This window comes from Channa argus, chromosome 14 (assembly GCF_033026475.1).
Source record: "Channa argus isolate prfri chromosome 14, Channa argus male v1.0, whole genome shotgun sequence".
NCBI classification, from domain to species: Eukaryota; Metazoa; Chordata; class Actinopteri; order Anabantiformes; family Channidae; genus Channa; species Channa argus.
The window spans coordinates 798331-815314 of record NC_090210.1 but is presented as its reverse complement, the minus strand read 5'-3'; the positions used below and the strand labels follow the sequence as shown (position 1 = coordinate 815314).

The window sequence follows — 16984 nt, the reverse complement described above, 5'->3', positions numbered from 1 at the left end:
AAATGATCTGTTGGTAACGTCAAATAAAGGTGGTTAATGTATGGATACATTCATTAGTGATTAAACGAACAACCATTCGGGGGCCTGGGCACTCAGTGGTAGATCATTGATTTGGGATGCAGAAGGCAGCAGGTTCGAATCCCACCCCACCAGTTGTGGCCCCACGCATCCACGAAGGAGCACCTTGGTGCCGGTCCGTAAAAACTCATGCTAAGCAACCTGCGAAGGACGTTCGGCTGCAAGAACAAGCTGAAAATTTTTGATTGATTAACTGAACATCCAATCGTTGCACCCCATTTTGTTGTAACGTCACGTCTGAATGGACGGGAGTGAGGAACTGTTCCTTTTAAAATAAATGTTATTAAGTTTTTTTTTTTTTTACAAAATATGAAAAGTTTGAATATATGAAAAAATGTCTTTCTAATAAGCAAACATTTATTATACGATTTAAAATGTGTATGCTTTCTCATTAATTGATTTTAAAAGCCTTTTATTTTGAAGCTGTAGCCGGATGGGTTTTTAGGCCATAATTTCAGTCTGCGTGAGTGGAGGACATGGACATTTGTGTTGTCGACTCGGCAAATTTGATTTGAAACTTGGGGATTTAGACAACAGGTGAGTGTCATTAGGTTTTTAACAAGACTTTCGAGTATGTTTAACTTCTTTCAGTATGTTTAGGTTTGGACACACCAACGGGTAATGCTAGTTTAAGTTTAGACCCGCCAGGATTAAATGCTTGTAAAATCGCAACGTAAAATCATTAACATGACCGTCTTTTGTCAGTATTTTTAACTTTTACGAGTGACATTTGTGACACTGCATTGCTTAAGTTTTCGTTTAGTTTTGCACAGTTCCTTCGCAAAGTTCCTTTGCAGCACCTGCTTGTCCTGCAAAACCTGTTAGCAGGTATTCTGAAAAGTCGAAACATTGAACCTCACTTTGAAACTCACAATCCACCAGGTGGATTTGTTGTCTGTAGTGTTACACTGTGTTAGGTAATTGCAAGAATTATTGCCAGACTACATAAACGGGTTTCCCCACAGCAGCATAGCTACAGCTAGTAGGTTAAACCATAACTCTGAAATATCAAAGTAAACTCATGTGTGGAAAAAATGTATATACCTGCATGAAAGAAAGTTAAGAATGGTTGTCCTTTTGTTAAATCAGACTTTACTGGGCTCTAATTCAGTGCCACTGAACCACAATTTACAAATTTAAATCAAAAGTTCTGTAGTTTATTTGGCCACTGCAGAAATGCTTGTTTACCAGATAAACTTACAACTGCAAGATTTTTAGGAAGAAATAAAGCTGAAAGGTGCAGCATTGCAAAATTTAAACTCAGCCCAAATCTCATCAACACACCTGGGTAACCCCTCTACTTCTATTTGTTCCATCCTTAGAGAAATGTGGTGGGTGCTGTGGGTCCTCGCTGCCTTGGTGGTACTCTTTTGCAGTCTGGATGTGTGGTACTTCCTCCGGGTAGGAGTGGTGATCCTCCGAGCCTGGTTCCAGCCTCCAGTCAGAGACATCACTGCAGAGCAGGTCTTAACAGGCTGGGTCACTCCTCATGATATTGACATGTGCCATATGAACAATGCTCGATACCTGAGGGAGTGTGACTTTGCTCGCTTCTCTCTCTACATCCGCAATGGTGTGTTCAAGGCTCTACGAGCCCTCAGAGCTTCAATGGTTGTGGGGGCCACCACCATTCGTTATCGTAGGGCTTTGTGTATAGGTGAAGGTTACGAACTGCGGAGTCGGATAGTGACTTGGGATGACAAAGCCTTCTACCTGGAGCAGAAATTTGTGTCGACAAAAGATGGTTTGGTTTGTGCCATCATGTACTGCAAGCAAAGTGTCATACAGTGTAGCCCAGACAAAATCATGCAGCACCTGTGCATGAGAAAGGTAAGGGGAGGGGTTCTTATACATAAATGTAAATTGGTACACTAACTTTTTTATAATTCAAAGATGTGTATGTGCTTTGTCCCTTGCAGGTGGAGTGCCCTGAGTTCCCAGAGGACCTTCAACACTGGGTCAGTTTTATCTCTGCCAGCAGCCAGGCCCTGAGGGCGAAGAGTGGACTAGATGAGAAGAGCAAATGAGGCTTTGCATGGGCAGATTGTTTTGGTTTTGTTTTAAGCCAGTTAATTTACCAGCTCAAGATGTCTTCTGGTTATTTACTTGACTTAAATACATTAAATTAAATACGCTTTTTTTAAAAATTGATCATCAAACACGGAAAGAACTAACAGGCCACATTATCGAACAGGGTTTGATCATTTTAACGTACACAGCAATAAGAAATTAAAATATATATATATATATATATATATATAATTTTAATTGTGTTATATATGTTCATGTACTATGGGGGCAATAAAATTTATTTTGAAGTACTGTTGATGTACTTTTTTCCTGCACATCTGTACAGTGGGCCAAACTGATTTGGAACAAAGATTTCTACAGACAACAGTATTTACATGAAACATATTGACATGACTGTCAACGTGGGAAACACTGCTTCATTACTGCTTAAGGCTTATTTTGTAAGCATGTATTTAATTAGACAATGTTAGTTTGTAAAACTGTCAAGTAAAAGTATACAATATTTTATGGTACAATATTGTATTCCTCTCACGAGTGGAAAATACTCTAGTATTGCAAAAAAAAAAAAGTTTTTTCCATCTGTGGGAAGAGAGTGACGTCAATCAAAGAAATAAAAACGTATCCATGGCGAGACGCAACCAATAACATTACGCGTCGTCATGTACGCGGAAGTTATGGTAATTAACTCTGCCGGTTTCTCGCTGCAGCGCATCCCATGGTAGCACTTTGTTTAGGACGCACGGTAAGTTTTATAGACAAAAAGGTGTACTCCTGTCGTCGTTTTCTGTTATAGTTTTATTTCGACGATAAAGAGACTTAAAGATGGCGACTCAAGAGCTAAAAGCATGTCTTTGTTCTGTCAAGGCCACCAGCTAGTAGCTAGTAGCTAGTAGCTAGGCTAATACATATAGCTCTCACAGCAGGTTCGTTTAATGGAGCAATGTTAGCTGCCTAGTCCTCAAGGTTGAGGTGGCTGATTACAGAAATATATAATCTCCGTGTGTTTGGCCATAATGTAATGCCATCCAATGTAAAGGCGCTGAAATCTAGTTTTTCCGCACTTTTATACGGTCACTGATACGAGCAAGGTTATATTTAGTTTGACAAGTGTAAATGGACAAAACACCAATTTCTCTAAATAACACATTTTTAAGATAAAGTAAAAAATATTTGCATAACGTTTTTGAGCAGCAAAACAATACTAAGTATTAAAAGACATAAAAGGCTTCAACACTATGCACAGGTCTGTATGAATGTAAGAATGACTACAAAGACATCCAAAATGACTGCAGAGATACACAAAGAGGTACACAAAATTACAGTGTCACAAAAATAACCAAATAATGTGAAATTACTACAAGGCAAATGGTCTGCTTATGTAGCACTTTTATCTAAATGTTCCTTCTCATTCTCACACACACACTGATGGCAGTGGCTCCCATGCAAGGTGCTCACCTCACCCACCGGGAGCAACTCTGGGTTAAATGTCTTGTCCAAGGACACTTCGAGATGTAGCCAGGAGAGACCTGGAGTCGTACCACTGACCCTGTCTGTCGTCTGTGAACAACTGCCTTACCAGCTGAGCTACAGACACCTGTACAAATAGGTGCAAAACAAATCACAAAGTGACTTTAAATGACAGGGCTGCTTTGTTTGTTGCTCTTTTGTTTCTTTTTGAATTTGGGTGTCATGCTCCAGTTTAGAAGAGGTAGGGACCAATTATTTATTAGTGGCCAGGGACCCATCTCTTTTATAATCCATCATAATTAAGACAAACTTTAAAAGAAAAATATAAACAAACCTAAAAAGGACTTAAAGAAATCTAAAATAACAGTATAACAATCTAAAGTAGAAGAAGACGAAGAAATTATAGCTCAATAAAATATATTATTACATCTTCTTATCCAGGACCAATGTCACCAAATGATATCATAAATCTGTGTGTCATTTGCACAATTATGGTCAGATATTATTTATTTTGAAAATAAATATTGGTGTAGTCATTCATTTAAATTTAGCAGTTTAAGGTGGAGAGATGGAGATTTTGCTTCAAATCTGCAGTCTCTAATTGAATGCTTTTTTTAACCATAATCTCTGTATTGTTGTTCTAGAGAGATGATGCTGCTGGTGTTGGGAGGCCTACTCCTGCTCTTCTGCAATCTGGATGTTTGGTACTTCCTACGGGGGGCCCAGGTGTTTGTCCAGGCCTGGTTCCAACCCAGAATATTGGACATTTTAGCTGAACAAAGTATTGATGGCATGGTCCTTCCCCATGATTTGGACTACATGGGTCACATGAACAACTCTCGATACCTGAGGGAGTGTGACTTTGCCCGCTTCCACCATTACATGCGAAATGGGCTGTTCATGGCCTCATGCAAATTAGGGGCTAAAATGGTGGTAGGGGCCTCTACCATCCGGTACCGGCGGTCCTTGGCATTTCGTGAGGCTTTTGAGATTCGGACCAAAGTAGTGGGATGGGATGAGAAGGCATTTTACTTGGAGCAGCGCTTTGTGTCCAAGAAAGATGGCTTTGTGTCTGCGGTAATGCTCTGCAGACAGAATGTGGTGCGCTGCAGCCCAGAGACGATTATCGAAATTGTCTGCAAAAGAAAGGTGAGGAATTACAAGATATTAATTCACTTATTAATAGGACTGGGATCTGACTCCATATATATAATATATAATATATAATCTGCTATTTCTTTCTATTAGTTGTATGTTTTGTCTAAAAAATGTCAGAAATGCAACAAGTTCTCTAACACAGTTTTTTTACAACCAAAGTTCATGATGTCAAATTATGCAATTTCAATAAACATCACAAAATTTTCAGTTTTAGTTAGTAAAACAGAAAATAGCAAATATGAAAATGTAAATATTTGGCATTTGTGTTTGAAAAATAACATAAGCAAATAACTAATTATCTATCTATCTATCTATCTATATAGATCTATATATATTTATATATCTATATAGAGATATAGATATAGATGTAGTTATATATATATATATATAGAGAGAGAGAGAGAGAGAGAGAGAGAGAGAGAGAGAGAATTGAGAAAAGTTTGGAGCCCAAAGTGTCTAACGACCAGAACAAAATATTTGTAATAAGATAAAGAAAAGCATCAAATTTAAAACCTCTGAATGTATTTAAATTCTTACTTGGGGTTAAACGGAACTATTGGCATAAAATTGTGAATATATTGGTAGAAGGATGGTGAGGTTGGAGCTGCCAGGCAGGAGGTCTAGAGGAAGACCAAAGAGGAGATTTATGGATGTAGTGAGGGAGGACATGAAGTTAGTTGGTGTGAGTGAAGAGGATGCAGAGGATAGAGTTAGATGGAGGCACATGATTCGCTGTGGCGACTCCTGAAAGGGAGCAGCCGAAAGGAAAAGAAGAAGATTGGCATAAAATTGTCAACTGGTTAAAAAAGTTAGCACTCTATTAATTGTTTGTTTGTATGCACAGATTGAGTGCCCTGAATTTCCAGAGGACCTCAAACACTGGATCAGCTTCATTTCGGCAAGCAGCCTGGCCCTGAGAGCAGAGAGTGGACTGGAAGAGAAGAACAAGTGAAGCCGCACTATGACACCATGTATCATAAGTGTAGACATATCATTTTCATTGCACGCACACAAACAATATACATCCATATATACATGCACACAAACAGTTAAACTTCATAGAGTTTTAGTTTACTTACAGTATTCCACTTATCTGTTCTGGATCAATCCTACTGTACCTGCTGTATTTTTGTATGGTGTGAACTGAAACCATTACTGTATAATCACTGAATATGAAAACTTGAATTGTATGGTATTCCATGTCTTAAAATGCACTTGTGCTTTAGGATCCTAATGAAAGTTATTCTCTCCAAAGTAGGTGAAACAAAAACGTAGCTTATTCAGTAAGTGACTGAATATACAGGCTTTTGACATCTTCACGCTTATTTAGCAAACTTCAAACTTTAGATAAGCATGTAGAACAAACTGTCATAAATGCATGTTTTGAAACCTCCAGAATATTTTTGTGCCTGTTTCTCTTGCCGTAGTTTAATTTCAATTTTAGAGAATTATAATTTTTTTTATGAGAAAATGTACAGTAGGTGTTATGAAAAACTGTACATTATAAAACTTGTAATATTGATAATTAGTTTTAATCTACCCATCAGCATTTTGCACAAGATAATCCAAGTAAACTAAATGAGTTCCTGTTAAAATCTGAAAGGGAAATATTCTGTCAGTACAGTATTATTCTTTTACCAAATTTATGAAATATTAGTACATTTTAAAGGTGGGCATTGAAATCGGGTTGCATGTGATTTTTAGGTAAAAGTGCTCACATCATAAGTAAAAGCTAATGCTGGAGGATGTTGCTGGCAGCTTTTCAAAACATGCAACAAATAATAACATTGAATGTTTCGATGACTTATGTTTTTTATAGAGAATGTGAAATTGACGTCACGCCATGGTAACTGCTGGGGGGGACAGGCACCATCTTGTGAGAATATGCCTGTCATCCTTTTGGAGAGTTGGAGGAGTTTTTTTTTTTTTTACTTTATCGTGATTGTGAAAAGCATCAATGCAGTAGGTCAGTGCTGCTGCCATTGTAGAGTAGGTCAGTAGAGGAGGGCTACCTCACCTTTGCAAGTATGACTGTACTCAAATTAGCAGATCTTGAGTGGAGCCACTGGAAAACTGTTGTTTTTTGTTTTTACAAATACAGTACAGTAGCTTGGTCTGAATTCTTTTTTCTGTTCATCTTTTTAGCCAAATAAAATCAAAACAGAAGATGTAGGAGACCTAACTACTGTAGCAGGCACAGGTAAAAACACTGCATAGATCACAAGATGGGGCCCGGCATGATGATGTAATTTCACTTTCTTTACTGAGACAGAATTTGAAATCTGGATCCTTTGCTTTAATACATCAAGGCTTTTATGACCAAAGTAATGTAATGTTTCCTGTATGAAGAGAAAGCTGTATGCCTGACCTGTTATTTATGTTCTTAATGCACTTACTACAAATTCCTATTTAATTAAGTTATTGTCCTTTGATTTTCCACTTATAGTATATTGAAATGATTTTAATATATATTTAACATTATTTATTGTGTTTATTGCCATTTTAAATTAAAAATGCATTGGAAATAATGTCTTAGTCTTGATTTGTAAGTGTGTGTTATTCAGTAACACCTTGTAGTGCTGCTTTTTTGAGTTTCACTCAATTTCTAATAATGCTAATGTAGTTTTACTTAAGTAACATCAAGCAGTAATTGTTTTACCTTACTATTTATATTTATTTATAGAGGATGTTATAACATGTACATAGTGATGGAACATTAACTGAAGTACTGTATTTAAGTGTAATTTTGATATACTTTCATCAAGTATCTAAGATTTGAACCTTATCTATGTTAAACTTATAAAGCACTATTTCGGGGGAAAATGTTGTTATTTATAATTTCCAAATATTTATTTACAGCTTTAGTTAGTGGTTATTTACAAATTACAAATTTGTTTATAGAATGTGACTTGACATAAAAGACTAAACCAGCATACATAATTATGTAAGTAAGAAAATTACCTTCTGATCTATTTAAAATAAAGGTGTAACAATTAATCCTACAAGGTAATCTATTTCAGTATCCTGAGCAGCAGTCTGTGTTCAGTTTACTACTGTGTGTGACAAAGAAAGCATCAAATTCTGACAGAAAATGTGAGAACCAAAAATGTTTAACACATTTTCTTTAAAAATATCCATTGATTTTTAGATCATAAATTATATAAATTATAATCTGGCTGAAGCATAAGGACATTTTATAGGTTCAGTAAAGTTGTAAGCAATGCTTATGTGCTTTCATGTGCAGTTTTAAATGCAGGACTTTTTACTGGTAATTTGAATATATTTACATTGTGGTATTTGTACTTCTACGAACATAAATACACAAAAAATATTCAAAACAGGAAGAAAAATTGATTGATAAAAAATATTCATAGCATGTTTCAAGAAATAATATTATTAGTTATTGGTTTTTATTATTGGTTCAATCCCCGGCTCCTCTGGTCACATATGTCCTTGAGCAAGACACTGAACCCCAACTTAGCTGCTCCCGGTGAGTGTTGGCCAGCTGCATAGCAGCTCCCCCATCGGTGTGTGAGTGTGTGTGTGTGATTGTGAGTGTGAATGGCTGAATAAGAAGTAGTGTAAAGCGCTTTGATTTCCAATATGTCGAAAAGCGCTATATAAGTGCAGAACATTCTCCATTTAGATATAATTAAACATTAAGTTACATTTAGATTACAGTTTTGTTTTTTAGTTAATTCTGTGCTTTAAAAATGAAAACCCTCTGCTTCAGTTTCCGGTCACGCCCCGCTGGTTCACTTCCTGTAAACAAAGCTGCAGATAGCAAGGTCCAGTGTTTTCTGCCTTCTCTTTTGCGTTTTGGCCGATGGCTCAGGCTGGGGTGGTCCTGGATAAGGACCAGTTCAACTGCTCGATATGCCTGGACGTGCTGAAGGATCCCGTGACCATCCCCTGCGGACACAGTTACTGCACCGATTGTATCCAGAACTACTGGGACCAAGACGACTACCTGGCGGTCTTCGTGTGCCCACAGTGTAGGCAGACCTTTACCCCGAGGCCAGTACTAGCCAGAAACACCATGCTGGCCGATGTGGTGGAGAAATTCAAAGAAACTGGACTTCAAGAGGTAACCACGTCTCAAACAAACCAAAGCTTCGCTGAAGCCAACGATGTGGAGTGCGACGTCTGCACCGGGAGGAAAAACAAAGCTGTCAATTCCTGTCTGGTGTGTCTGGCATCCTACTGCGAAGTCCACGTCCAGCCTCACTACGAGTCCGCAGCATTCAAGAAACACAAGCTGGTATTGGCCTCCAGAAACATGCAGGACAATATCTGTCCCCGACACGACAGGCTGCTGGAGGTGTACTGCCGCACGGACAAAATGTGCATCTGTTACCTTTGTCTGGCAGATGAACACAAAGGACACGACACGGTGCTGGCTGAGGCAGAAATACAACAGAGGCAGGTAATTCAGCACTATAACAGTTTACTGTTTACATACGTATGTTGTGGTCATTTACTGTCCAACTGCTTACCAGATGTGGTAATAATAAAGTAGTTTTAAGAAATGAAAAGTATGTATGTATGTACAGTTTTTGTTGTTAGTTTTAAAGTGTTACCACCTATCACCTTTCATTCTAAATAATTTAGTTTAAATCATGCCCCCCCCCCCCCCCCCCCCCCCCCCCCCAGCGTTTGTTTTTGTATTGTTTCAGACTAAATAGAAACCTTTTCTTAGTTTTCCTCTACATTTGTCTGGTATGGCCTGAAATGATTGTTTGTTTTAAAAAAATAAAGGAACTCAATTTCACAATTCTAAAAATAGGTTCTAAACCATCTTGAAATGGTTTTTCTATATACAGCAGATCTAAACTTGGTGCGGTCTAATGCATTCTTGGAGATAAAAACTGAAATTACATTTTCTATTTTTGTAAGTAGTATAATAAGTTTCACCCAGATATGGGCATTTAAACAATGTTAGGACATTTAAATGGTGCAATAACTGAGAACTAATCAATGCCATACCTTAGGTTTCCCCATAACTCCTGAAATTAATGCATTGCACACTTATAAATCTGTTGTACAACAATGGCATTGTATAAAACAACATAGAAAGGTTAGATACAATAATATGAACCCATTAAAAGGCTAATGTAACCCTTAGACTTTGTGTTTATAAAATCTATGTAGGTTTTTATGAAATAAAGGTGAATTGTTATTTGTTTTTTTATTTTATATTTTTCACAATTTCTTTTCAGCGGCAGTTCAGTGAAATGAAGCAGAGCTCTAACTTGAGAATTCAACAAAGGGAAAAGGAGATGCAAGAGTTGAGACAAGCTATTTTCTCACTCACTGTAAGTGCTACTACAGTACTACAGTTTGGTTTGATATGTTAATGTAGTGCAATACTAGGCAGATAAAAAAAATGCCTATCTTTTGACTCCTGTTTGTTGATTTTTGTGCCTCCTCTAGCGTTCTGCTCGTGCTGCAGCTGAAGAAAGCGATGCCGTCTTCACTGAACTGATTCGGTCGATTGAACTGAAACGTTTCGAGGTGAGAGAGCTGATCAAAGCCCAGGAAAAGATGGCCATCAGTCAGGCTGAGCAGCTGCTGGACAAAATCCAGAAGGAGATTACAGAGCTGAAGAAGAATGAGGCTGAACTGGACAAGCTTTCCCATGCTGAGGATCAAGTCCATTTTCTTAAAGTGATTCTACTCAGATATATTTTAAAATTTTTAGGACAGCAAATCAACAACATAAATACACATGTCAACATTGTTCTCCTTGATCTTTGTGTATGTCATTCTAGAGCTGTCAGTCTATTCATGCTCCACCCACCACGTCCGCACTGCCATCAGTCACCACTGATCCCAACCTCACTTTTGGCCCAGTGATGAAAGCTGTGTCAGATTTTAAAGGACTTCTGCAGGAGGTCTGTCAGGGAGGATTTGTCAGCATCTATGAAAGAGGTAAATACAAAGACTTCAAAATTTATATCAAAGACTATTCTGTTTATGTAATTTTGTTTTCTGTTTTGTAGTTAGAGATGTAGTAATTGTAGGTCCATCAAATCCTGCTGTTCAGCTTGACACAGCAGAGTCTGGTGATGCTGGGGCAGCTGCACAAATTGAGGGAACATTAGGTGAGTCAATAAACCTGTTGGTGCTTGTCTACAAATGTTGGATAAATTGGTCACACATGTGCAGATGTTAACACAGCACAGAACTTGTATTCAAAGCCTTTTTTTATTTATTATTTTTTATTAAAGCTAACTTCTGAATTGCATTTACAGACAGACAGACAGTGTGAAGTTAAGTAAAAGCTAAAACATTATTGATAATCCTTGGATGTTTTGCACACGTTAGCATTAAATCAAAATTCATCTTTCTAATTATTCTGCAGACAGCTTTAACTCCCTGCCCTGGAGATCTCAATAGTGTTAAATTTCACTTACAGAAGTAATAAATCTTTTTCTAATCTAGAAAAAGATTTATTGTACTGCTTTAGGCAGTAATATTTTTGTATGTGACTGTGCGTTTACTAATTAGTTAATATAAATATTAGGAAGTATTGTTTTATGGGCCTGGTAAATACAAACATATACCATAATATTGTAAACATAAATATATTTATGGGCTTGGTTTAAAGTTTTTAACCTGCTCCATGTTAAAGCTGAGACACTTAAATATAGAGAAAGCAGAGGAAGGCTTAATCCCATTAATATAAATGTTCTCCCCAAATTAGAACCACAGGGAACAAGATGAGCACTGGTGAAGTTGAACTTTTTGGACCCTGTTTGTTTGTGCATCACATCCTCACCTAATTTTCTATCAGCACTAATGCTTTACTCACACTGTTTATTTTTTCTTTATTTTTCCTAATTGACCACAGGATGGTGCCACAGACTCTGATATTTTTAACAGATGGAAATCAGCAGTAACAGTGTTCATTCTGTCTGTGCTTACAGTGATGCAGCGACCTGGCCTCGTCCAAAGTCCTCTGAGTCCTCTCAACCCATATCTTTATTCAGGACCTGTTATGCCCAAATTTGGTTTTTCACCATTTGGTAAATAGACACATAAATAAATGTGTATCACTTTTCTTTGCACCTGAATGGAGTGGTTTTGTCGGAACAGATGTCACTCGGGTACTTTGTTGTGCTTTTAATTGAACTAGTGACACTTTTATTCATGGATTCTTTCATCGGGTTAATGTATACAGTAAATATTGGAATTTTCACGTAGCATAAAGAAAACTTATTAAAATAAGAGTTGAGAGAACACTAGATGTCTAAAACGTTGTAAGAAAATCTCAGGTAGTGTTTTTAATGACTTGTTAAGCTGACATTTTCCTTTAATGATATAATTATTCATTTTGAAATAGCACTTCATAAAATTGCACCAAAACCTGAATTGATTTGAATACAATCTATTGTTTTTATCCAGTTAACAGGAATTTGTTTGTTAGCTCTCCTCTAACATGTCATCGTAATCCCAACGTGCTTGTTGTCTCTAGCTGCTGTAAGACTTATAATTTCCCTTTTTTGTGCTCAGGCAGCAAACTCTCATCAGGATCCAGACAGAGGCAACTTCAGCGTCGTGCTCACCACAGACGGAAATAGAACATTAAGATCACCAATTACAGATGCTACCACATACCCTGAATGTACATGAGCGCTCTCCTCATCGTCATCTTTTCTCAAAGATTTGTTCTGACACTCAAGAATTGGGCATTTAGTAATTAATCCTGTTATCAGATAACCCTGCACCTTGTATTGTTTGGCAGATCGGGAAGATGTGAGGAAAGCATTAGTGCCAGGGAAGACCAGTACAATAATATATTTACTTTAGGTATTGACTGAACTCACTACATCTTATTTTAATATATGCAAAGAAACAAAAAAATAGTGAAGTGTTATTTTTTATGAAGCTGTGTTTTTATAAATATCTTTCGTTTTTTTTAAAACACAAATTGTTATCACTCATTTTCCTTTACACATATATTGTAACATCACAATATATTGTGATTTGTGACATGCTGACATTAAAATAGCAAACACACTATTCCAAGAGTGTTTATTTGAACTGCGGGGCTGGTTTACATTTCCTTGTACTTTTGAACAAATACATGCAGAAGTGGGAAAACTGGTTGGCCTCACAGAAACACTGCAGGGCTTTTTTGTAAAATAACATTGATAGGTCAGTGCATATAACTTAAATGTATATACTTAGGAGATGTGGTTCAATAGAGGCAACTGCGCAGTGTGTGTTTGATCAGGTCTAACCTGTGATTGGAGGCTTCAGGGAACAGCAGCGGAAACCTGAGAAGCTGTTATCACAACACACCTGTGAGCTACGCCCATCTTTGTTCTTTTGACTTTCTGTTGGGAGAGAGCAGGAAATGGCAGCTGCAACTATTTCTATCGAACAAGACCAGTTTTGTTGCCCTGTGTGCCTGGAGGTCTTGAGGGACCCGGTGACTATCCCCTGTGGACACAGCTACTGTTGGGACTGTATTGAAGACTACTGGAACAGGCCCAAGCAGAAAGACCATTACAGCTGCCCTCAGTGCAGACAGGTGTTTAGTCCTAGACCTCTGCTGAGTAGGAACACAGTTCTGGGTGAAGTAGTGGAAAAATTTCAACGGAATGAACTTCAAACTGCAGCCAAATCTGAAGAGGTGAATTGCAGTGCTTGTACGGGGAGAAAGAGCAAAGCTGTTAAATCGTGCCTTGAGTGCTGCGGGTCTTATTGTGTGGCTCACTTGAGAGTTCATGAAGAACGCTTTCATGGAAGGGTTCACAAGCTGATCCCGGCTTTCGATAAGCTGAGAGAGAATCTGTGTTCACAGCACAACAAACTACTAAGGCTGTACTGTCGTAGTGACCAGCAATGTGTGTGCTCCCAGTGTGTTAAAGAGAGACACAAGGGCCATGATGCAGTGTCAGTGCTGGATGAGAGAGCAGTTCAACAGGTGAGTGTGAAAATTTATGATCATGGATGAATTATAAGAAAGTGGGTCCATGAGTACAAACAGGAAAACAGCTCCTCACACCTCCTTGGCCTTGTGGGGAAGTGATGGCTTTTTCCCAGTAGGTCCATTCAGTGATCTAACCATGCTTAATTTTATTTATTAGTTTGAATGGAGGTGAGTTCAAATATGATTCTTGAACAGTTGAATAAATTCAGAACAAACTAAACAATGATTCTCATGAGATTTGCCAAAAATCGCATATTACGATTCCTAGAATTGTAATAATGGCATTGATGTTTGATGTTTGATTGATGACAAATCCCTCAAAATGTTTTTAATAAATGGTATCCAACATCTTCAGCTAAGAAAACATTATTTTCACTAGAAGGTAATATTCCTAAATATTATTTTGTTTCCTAACAGTTTATAGATTATTTCACTAAAGTAAACTTATGTTCAGTTGATGGTTAAACACAATATCCTATGTTATTACAACTGGGAGGTTGACATAACTCCTAATTAGATTTTACATCTATCTTCTCTTAACTCCTCTGCAATGAAAAAAAGGCAGGATATCTAAATTCTGATGCACTCTTTTTTTTTTAAATCTCTCTGGTTATTCCCCCAATCATCTGTAATTACAAAGACCCCTTTTAAAAAGATGATAGGGCATATGTCTATGGTGGTGTAGGTTTCAGCATTTAAAATAATAAACACTGGGAGTGTAAAATGTGTCCTGGTCTTGCAGCGATTCCTTCTGCTCTGATGTTTCTGTGTCAGAAATGTATATAATTTGGCTCTGCAGTGCAATCTAATTCTTTGCCTGTAAAATCATAACTTTCAATCTTTAAAAATGACTGAGACGGCCTAAGGGACTGCACCGAATGATATTCATCTTTTGTATTTTCATAGAAAAAACTCAAAGAAACCTCTTTGAAGTCTGTGCAGAAACTGAAGGACATGGAGAAAGAACTTAGATATGTTATCAAATACATCAAGGTGAGTGTGTTATCAAATACATGAAAGTGAGTGTGTTTCTGAGGCCACATAAGATCACAAGTTGTGTATAAAGATAACATTATCGTCCACAGCACTCCACTGATGCGGCCGTAGAGGAGAGTGAGAGGATTTTCTCCAAGCTGATTCACTCCATAGAGAAACAAAGCTGTGAGGTGAAGGAGGTGCTAAGAGTCCAGGAGAAAGCAGCTGTCCGTCAGGCTGAGGAGGTGATGGAGAAGATCCAGAGGGAGATGGGGGAGCTCAGGAGGATGGATGATGAGCTAGAACAGCTTTGTCGCACTCAGGACAACATCCTCTTCCTTCAGGTATGTAACAACAGTAAGCTCAGCTTTGTCCAAGCAGTGTTTTGTGTTAATGTATTTTTAACATATGTCTATGTGTTTTTATCTCCTCAAGCCTGAGTGTTGCAACAGCTTCACTCAGAACTAATTCATCTGGATTTAAACCACTTTAAACCTTTTTCAACTATCTCCAAGATGTTTTAGTATTCATTATTAAATAACCTTTTATTTTCAATTTTCAAAATTTGAATATTACACACACAAAAAAATACAATTCCAATTTTATATGTATAAAAACATTTTCCAGTGGCTTCCTCTTATACTTACTGCTGAGCCTTTGGGAAGTCATCACGTGATTGGTCGCATGTATGTTCAGACAAACTGGAACAGAGAGACAGCCCCCATCCACTTTATTTCTTCCTTAATAAATTACAAAATAGAGCTCTAACTAATTGTACAGATTTAATACAGTTAACCTGATGTTCAGTTTTGTTTTTTTGCATGTCATTGCAGAAGTGCAAGTCTTTTCACTTCCCTAACAAGAGTGTTGAGATGCCCAGTACTGATTCACTTCCATATATGATGTACAAAACCATGAGAGGTACACTGGTTGAGCTGAAGGACAGCCTGGATGAAACACTTGAAAGAGAATTCAACAGAATCTCTGACAAGGGTCAGTCGCTCAAACAAATAATACAAACAACTCCTGACAAATACCAGAACAATTATTATTTTTAGAAACTGTGAAGGCTTACTTTACACCATTTCTTATTGTCTGGACTTCCAGTGCTTTCACTCAAGGAAGCCAGCAACAAAGGTGCCTCTGTAAAGACTAAAGGTATGAGAGTTAAAAAAATAAATTGTTTAACACCAATTGTGCTATTAGTTAATGTTGATCTATTCCAATACCTAACAGAAAAAGATGCTGACATATCATTCAATGCTGACCCAAAGACGAGAGCTGATTTTCTACAATGTGAGTAGTTATTTTAAAAATCATAACAAAGTCATCACTGTCCCGGAGTTATACTAAACATTGATTTTTCTGCAGCTTTAGCTTGTTCACTCTGGAAAAGTAAGTTTACTTGCTGTTGACCTAATGAAGTTAATTTAGGTTAATGCATCCTATTCTCATGTAGTTAGCTTACAACAGCACTAACACACACATGCTGGTGTTTAATATCTTTAATATGAAAAAGTTTGGCACTTAAGTTTTAGGTCTTTTGAAACTAAAACCTATTAGCCTTACTTTTGACAAAAACATCCACAACCTGGAAAGGGGCTTTAAGTTAATTATATCTACAACATCTGTCCAGTCCGAAATCTCTAAACCTCTTTGATGAAAGACCGATCAAGATATAACACTACCATTAATAAAGTCACAGCAGGTAATACAAAAAAGGTGGAGCAGTTTTTTATTAGTTTATTATATGGTTAGAGAGTAACCATTTGTTAGTCTGACAATAATCATATTCCTTGTTCAGATTACAACGACCTCACCCTGGATCTGAACACAGCCAACCCTTATTTATCCTTCTCTGATGATCAGAGAGTGGTGACCACACGTTCTGACCTGCAGTCCTACCCGTACCACACGGATCGCTTCACCAGCTGGGCCCAGGTGCTGTGCAGAGCTGGGATGGCTGGGCGGTGCTACTGGGAGGTAGAATGGGGTGGAAATGGAGGGGTTTCCATTGGTGTCTGCTTCAAAAATATGAGCAGGAGTGGAGGAGGGAGTGACAGCAAGCTGGGGCACAACTCCAAATCCTGGAGTCTGGACTGCTCTTACTACTCCTGCTCATTTCAGCACAATAAAAAAAGTGTGGCTATTGATGTTCCCTGCTGCAGCAGGATAGGGGTGTATCTGGACTACAGGGGTGGGACTCTGTCTTTCTACAATGTTCCTAACACAATGGTTTTACTTTATAAAGTCAAGACCACATTCAGCCAGCCTGTATACCCAGGATTTTGGGTGGGGTTAGGTTCGACTTTGAAGCTGTGTGCCCTTTAAATA

General features: G+C 37.8%; 4 protein-coding genes across 7 annotated transcripts; all 4 read left to right on the top strand.

Annotated features, from left to right (window-relative positions):
• The first annotated feature begins 515 nt into the window (after positions 1 to 515).
• LOC137098899 (protein THEM6-like) lies at positions 516 to 2400 on the top strand. Its single transcript, XM_067475602.1, has 3 exons — positions 516 to 615; positions 1401 to 1908; positions 1998 to 2400. The coding sequence occupies exons 2-3, from the start codon at positions 1405 to 1407 to the stop codon at positions 2103 to 2105; spliced, it is 612 nt and encodes a 203-aa protein (XP_067331703.1). The 5' UTR covers positions 516 to 615; positions 1401 to 1404; the 3' UTR covers positions 2106 to 2400.
• Positions 2401 to 2732: 332 nt separating this feature from the next.
• Positions 2733 to 6688, top strand: si:ch73-52e5.2 (protein THEM6). Of its 3 annotated transcripts, none has more exons than XM_067473748.1 (4): positions 2771 to 2851; positions 3542 to 3715; positions 4221 to 4725; positions 5579 to 6688. In XM_067473748.1, exons 3-4 carry the CDS (start codon positions 4225 to 4227, stop codon positions 5684 to 5686), a joined length of 609 nt encoding a protein of 202 aa, XP_067329849.1. In that variant the 5' UTR covers positions 2771 to 2851; positions 3542 to 3715; positions 4221 to 4224; the 3' UTR covers positions 5687 to 6688. The 3 variants fall into 3 exon arrangements, with proteins under 3 accessions (XP_067329847.1, XP_067329849.1, XP_067329850.1); XM_067473749.1 differs by lacking the exon at positions 2771 to 2851 and adding an exon at positions 2929 to 3415; XM_067473746.1 differs by lacking the exon at positions 3542 to 3715 and having other exon boundaries at positions 2733 to 2851.
• A 1785-nt stretch (positions 6689 to 8473) lies between these two features.
• ftr67 (finTRIM family, member 67) lies at positions 8474 to 12759 on the top strand. Of its 2 annotated transcripts, none has more exons than XM_067473741.1 (7): positions 8474 to 9160; positions 9954 to 10049; positions 10168 to 10248; positions 10506 to 10665; positions 10737 to 10838; positions 11664 to 11762; positions 12250 to 12759. In XM_067473741.1, the coding sequence occupies exons 1-7, from the start codon at positions 8561 to 8563 to the stop codon at positions 12315 to 12317; spliced, it is 1206 nt and encodes a 401-aa protein (XP_067329842.1). In that variant the 5' UTR covers positions 8474 to 8560; the 3' UTR covers positions 12318 to 12759. The 2 variants fall into 2 exon arrangements, with proteins under 2 accessions (XP_067329842.1, XP_067329841.1); XM_067473740.1 differs by having other exon boundaries at positions 8477 to 9160; positions 10168 to 10401.
• A 138-nt stretch (positions 12760 to 12897) lies between these two features.
• Positions 12898 to 16981, top strand: LOC137098029 (E3 ubiquitin/ISG15 ligase TRIM25-like). The gene is made up of 7 exons (XM_067473739.1): positions 12898 to 13669; positions 14582 to 14668; positions 14761 to 14994; positions 15484 to 15643; positions 15758 to 15808; positions 15887 to 15946; positions 16455 to 16981. The coding sequence occupies exons 1-7, from the start codon at positions 13097 to 13099 to the stop codon at positions 16979 to 16981; spliced, it is 1692 nt and encodes a 563-aa protein (XP_067329840.1). The 5' UTR covers positions 12898 to 13096.
• Positions 16982 to 16984: the final 3 nt, after the last annotated feature.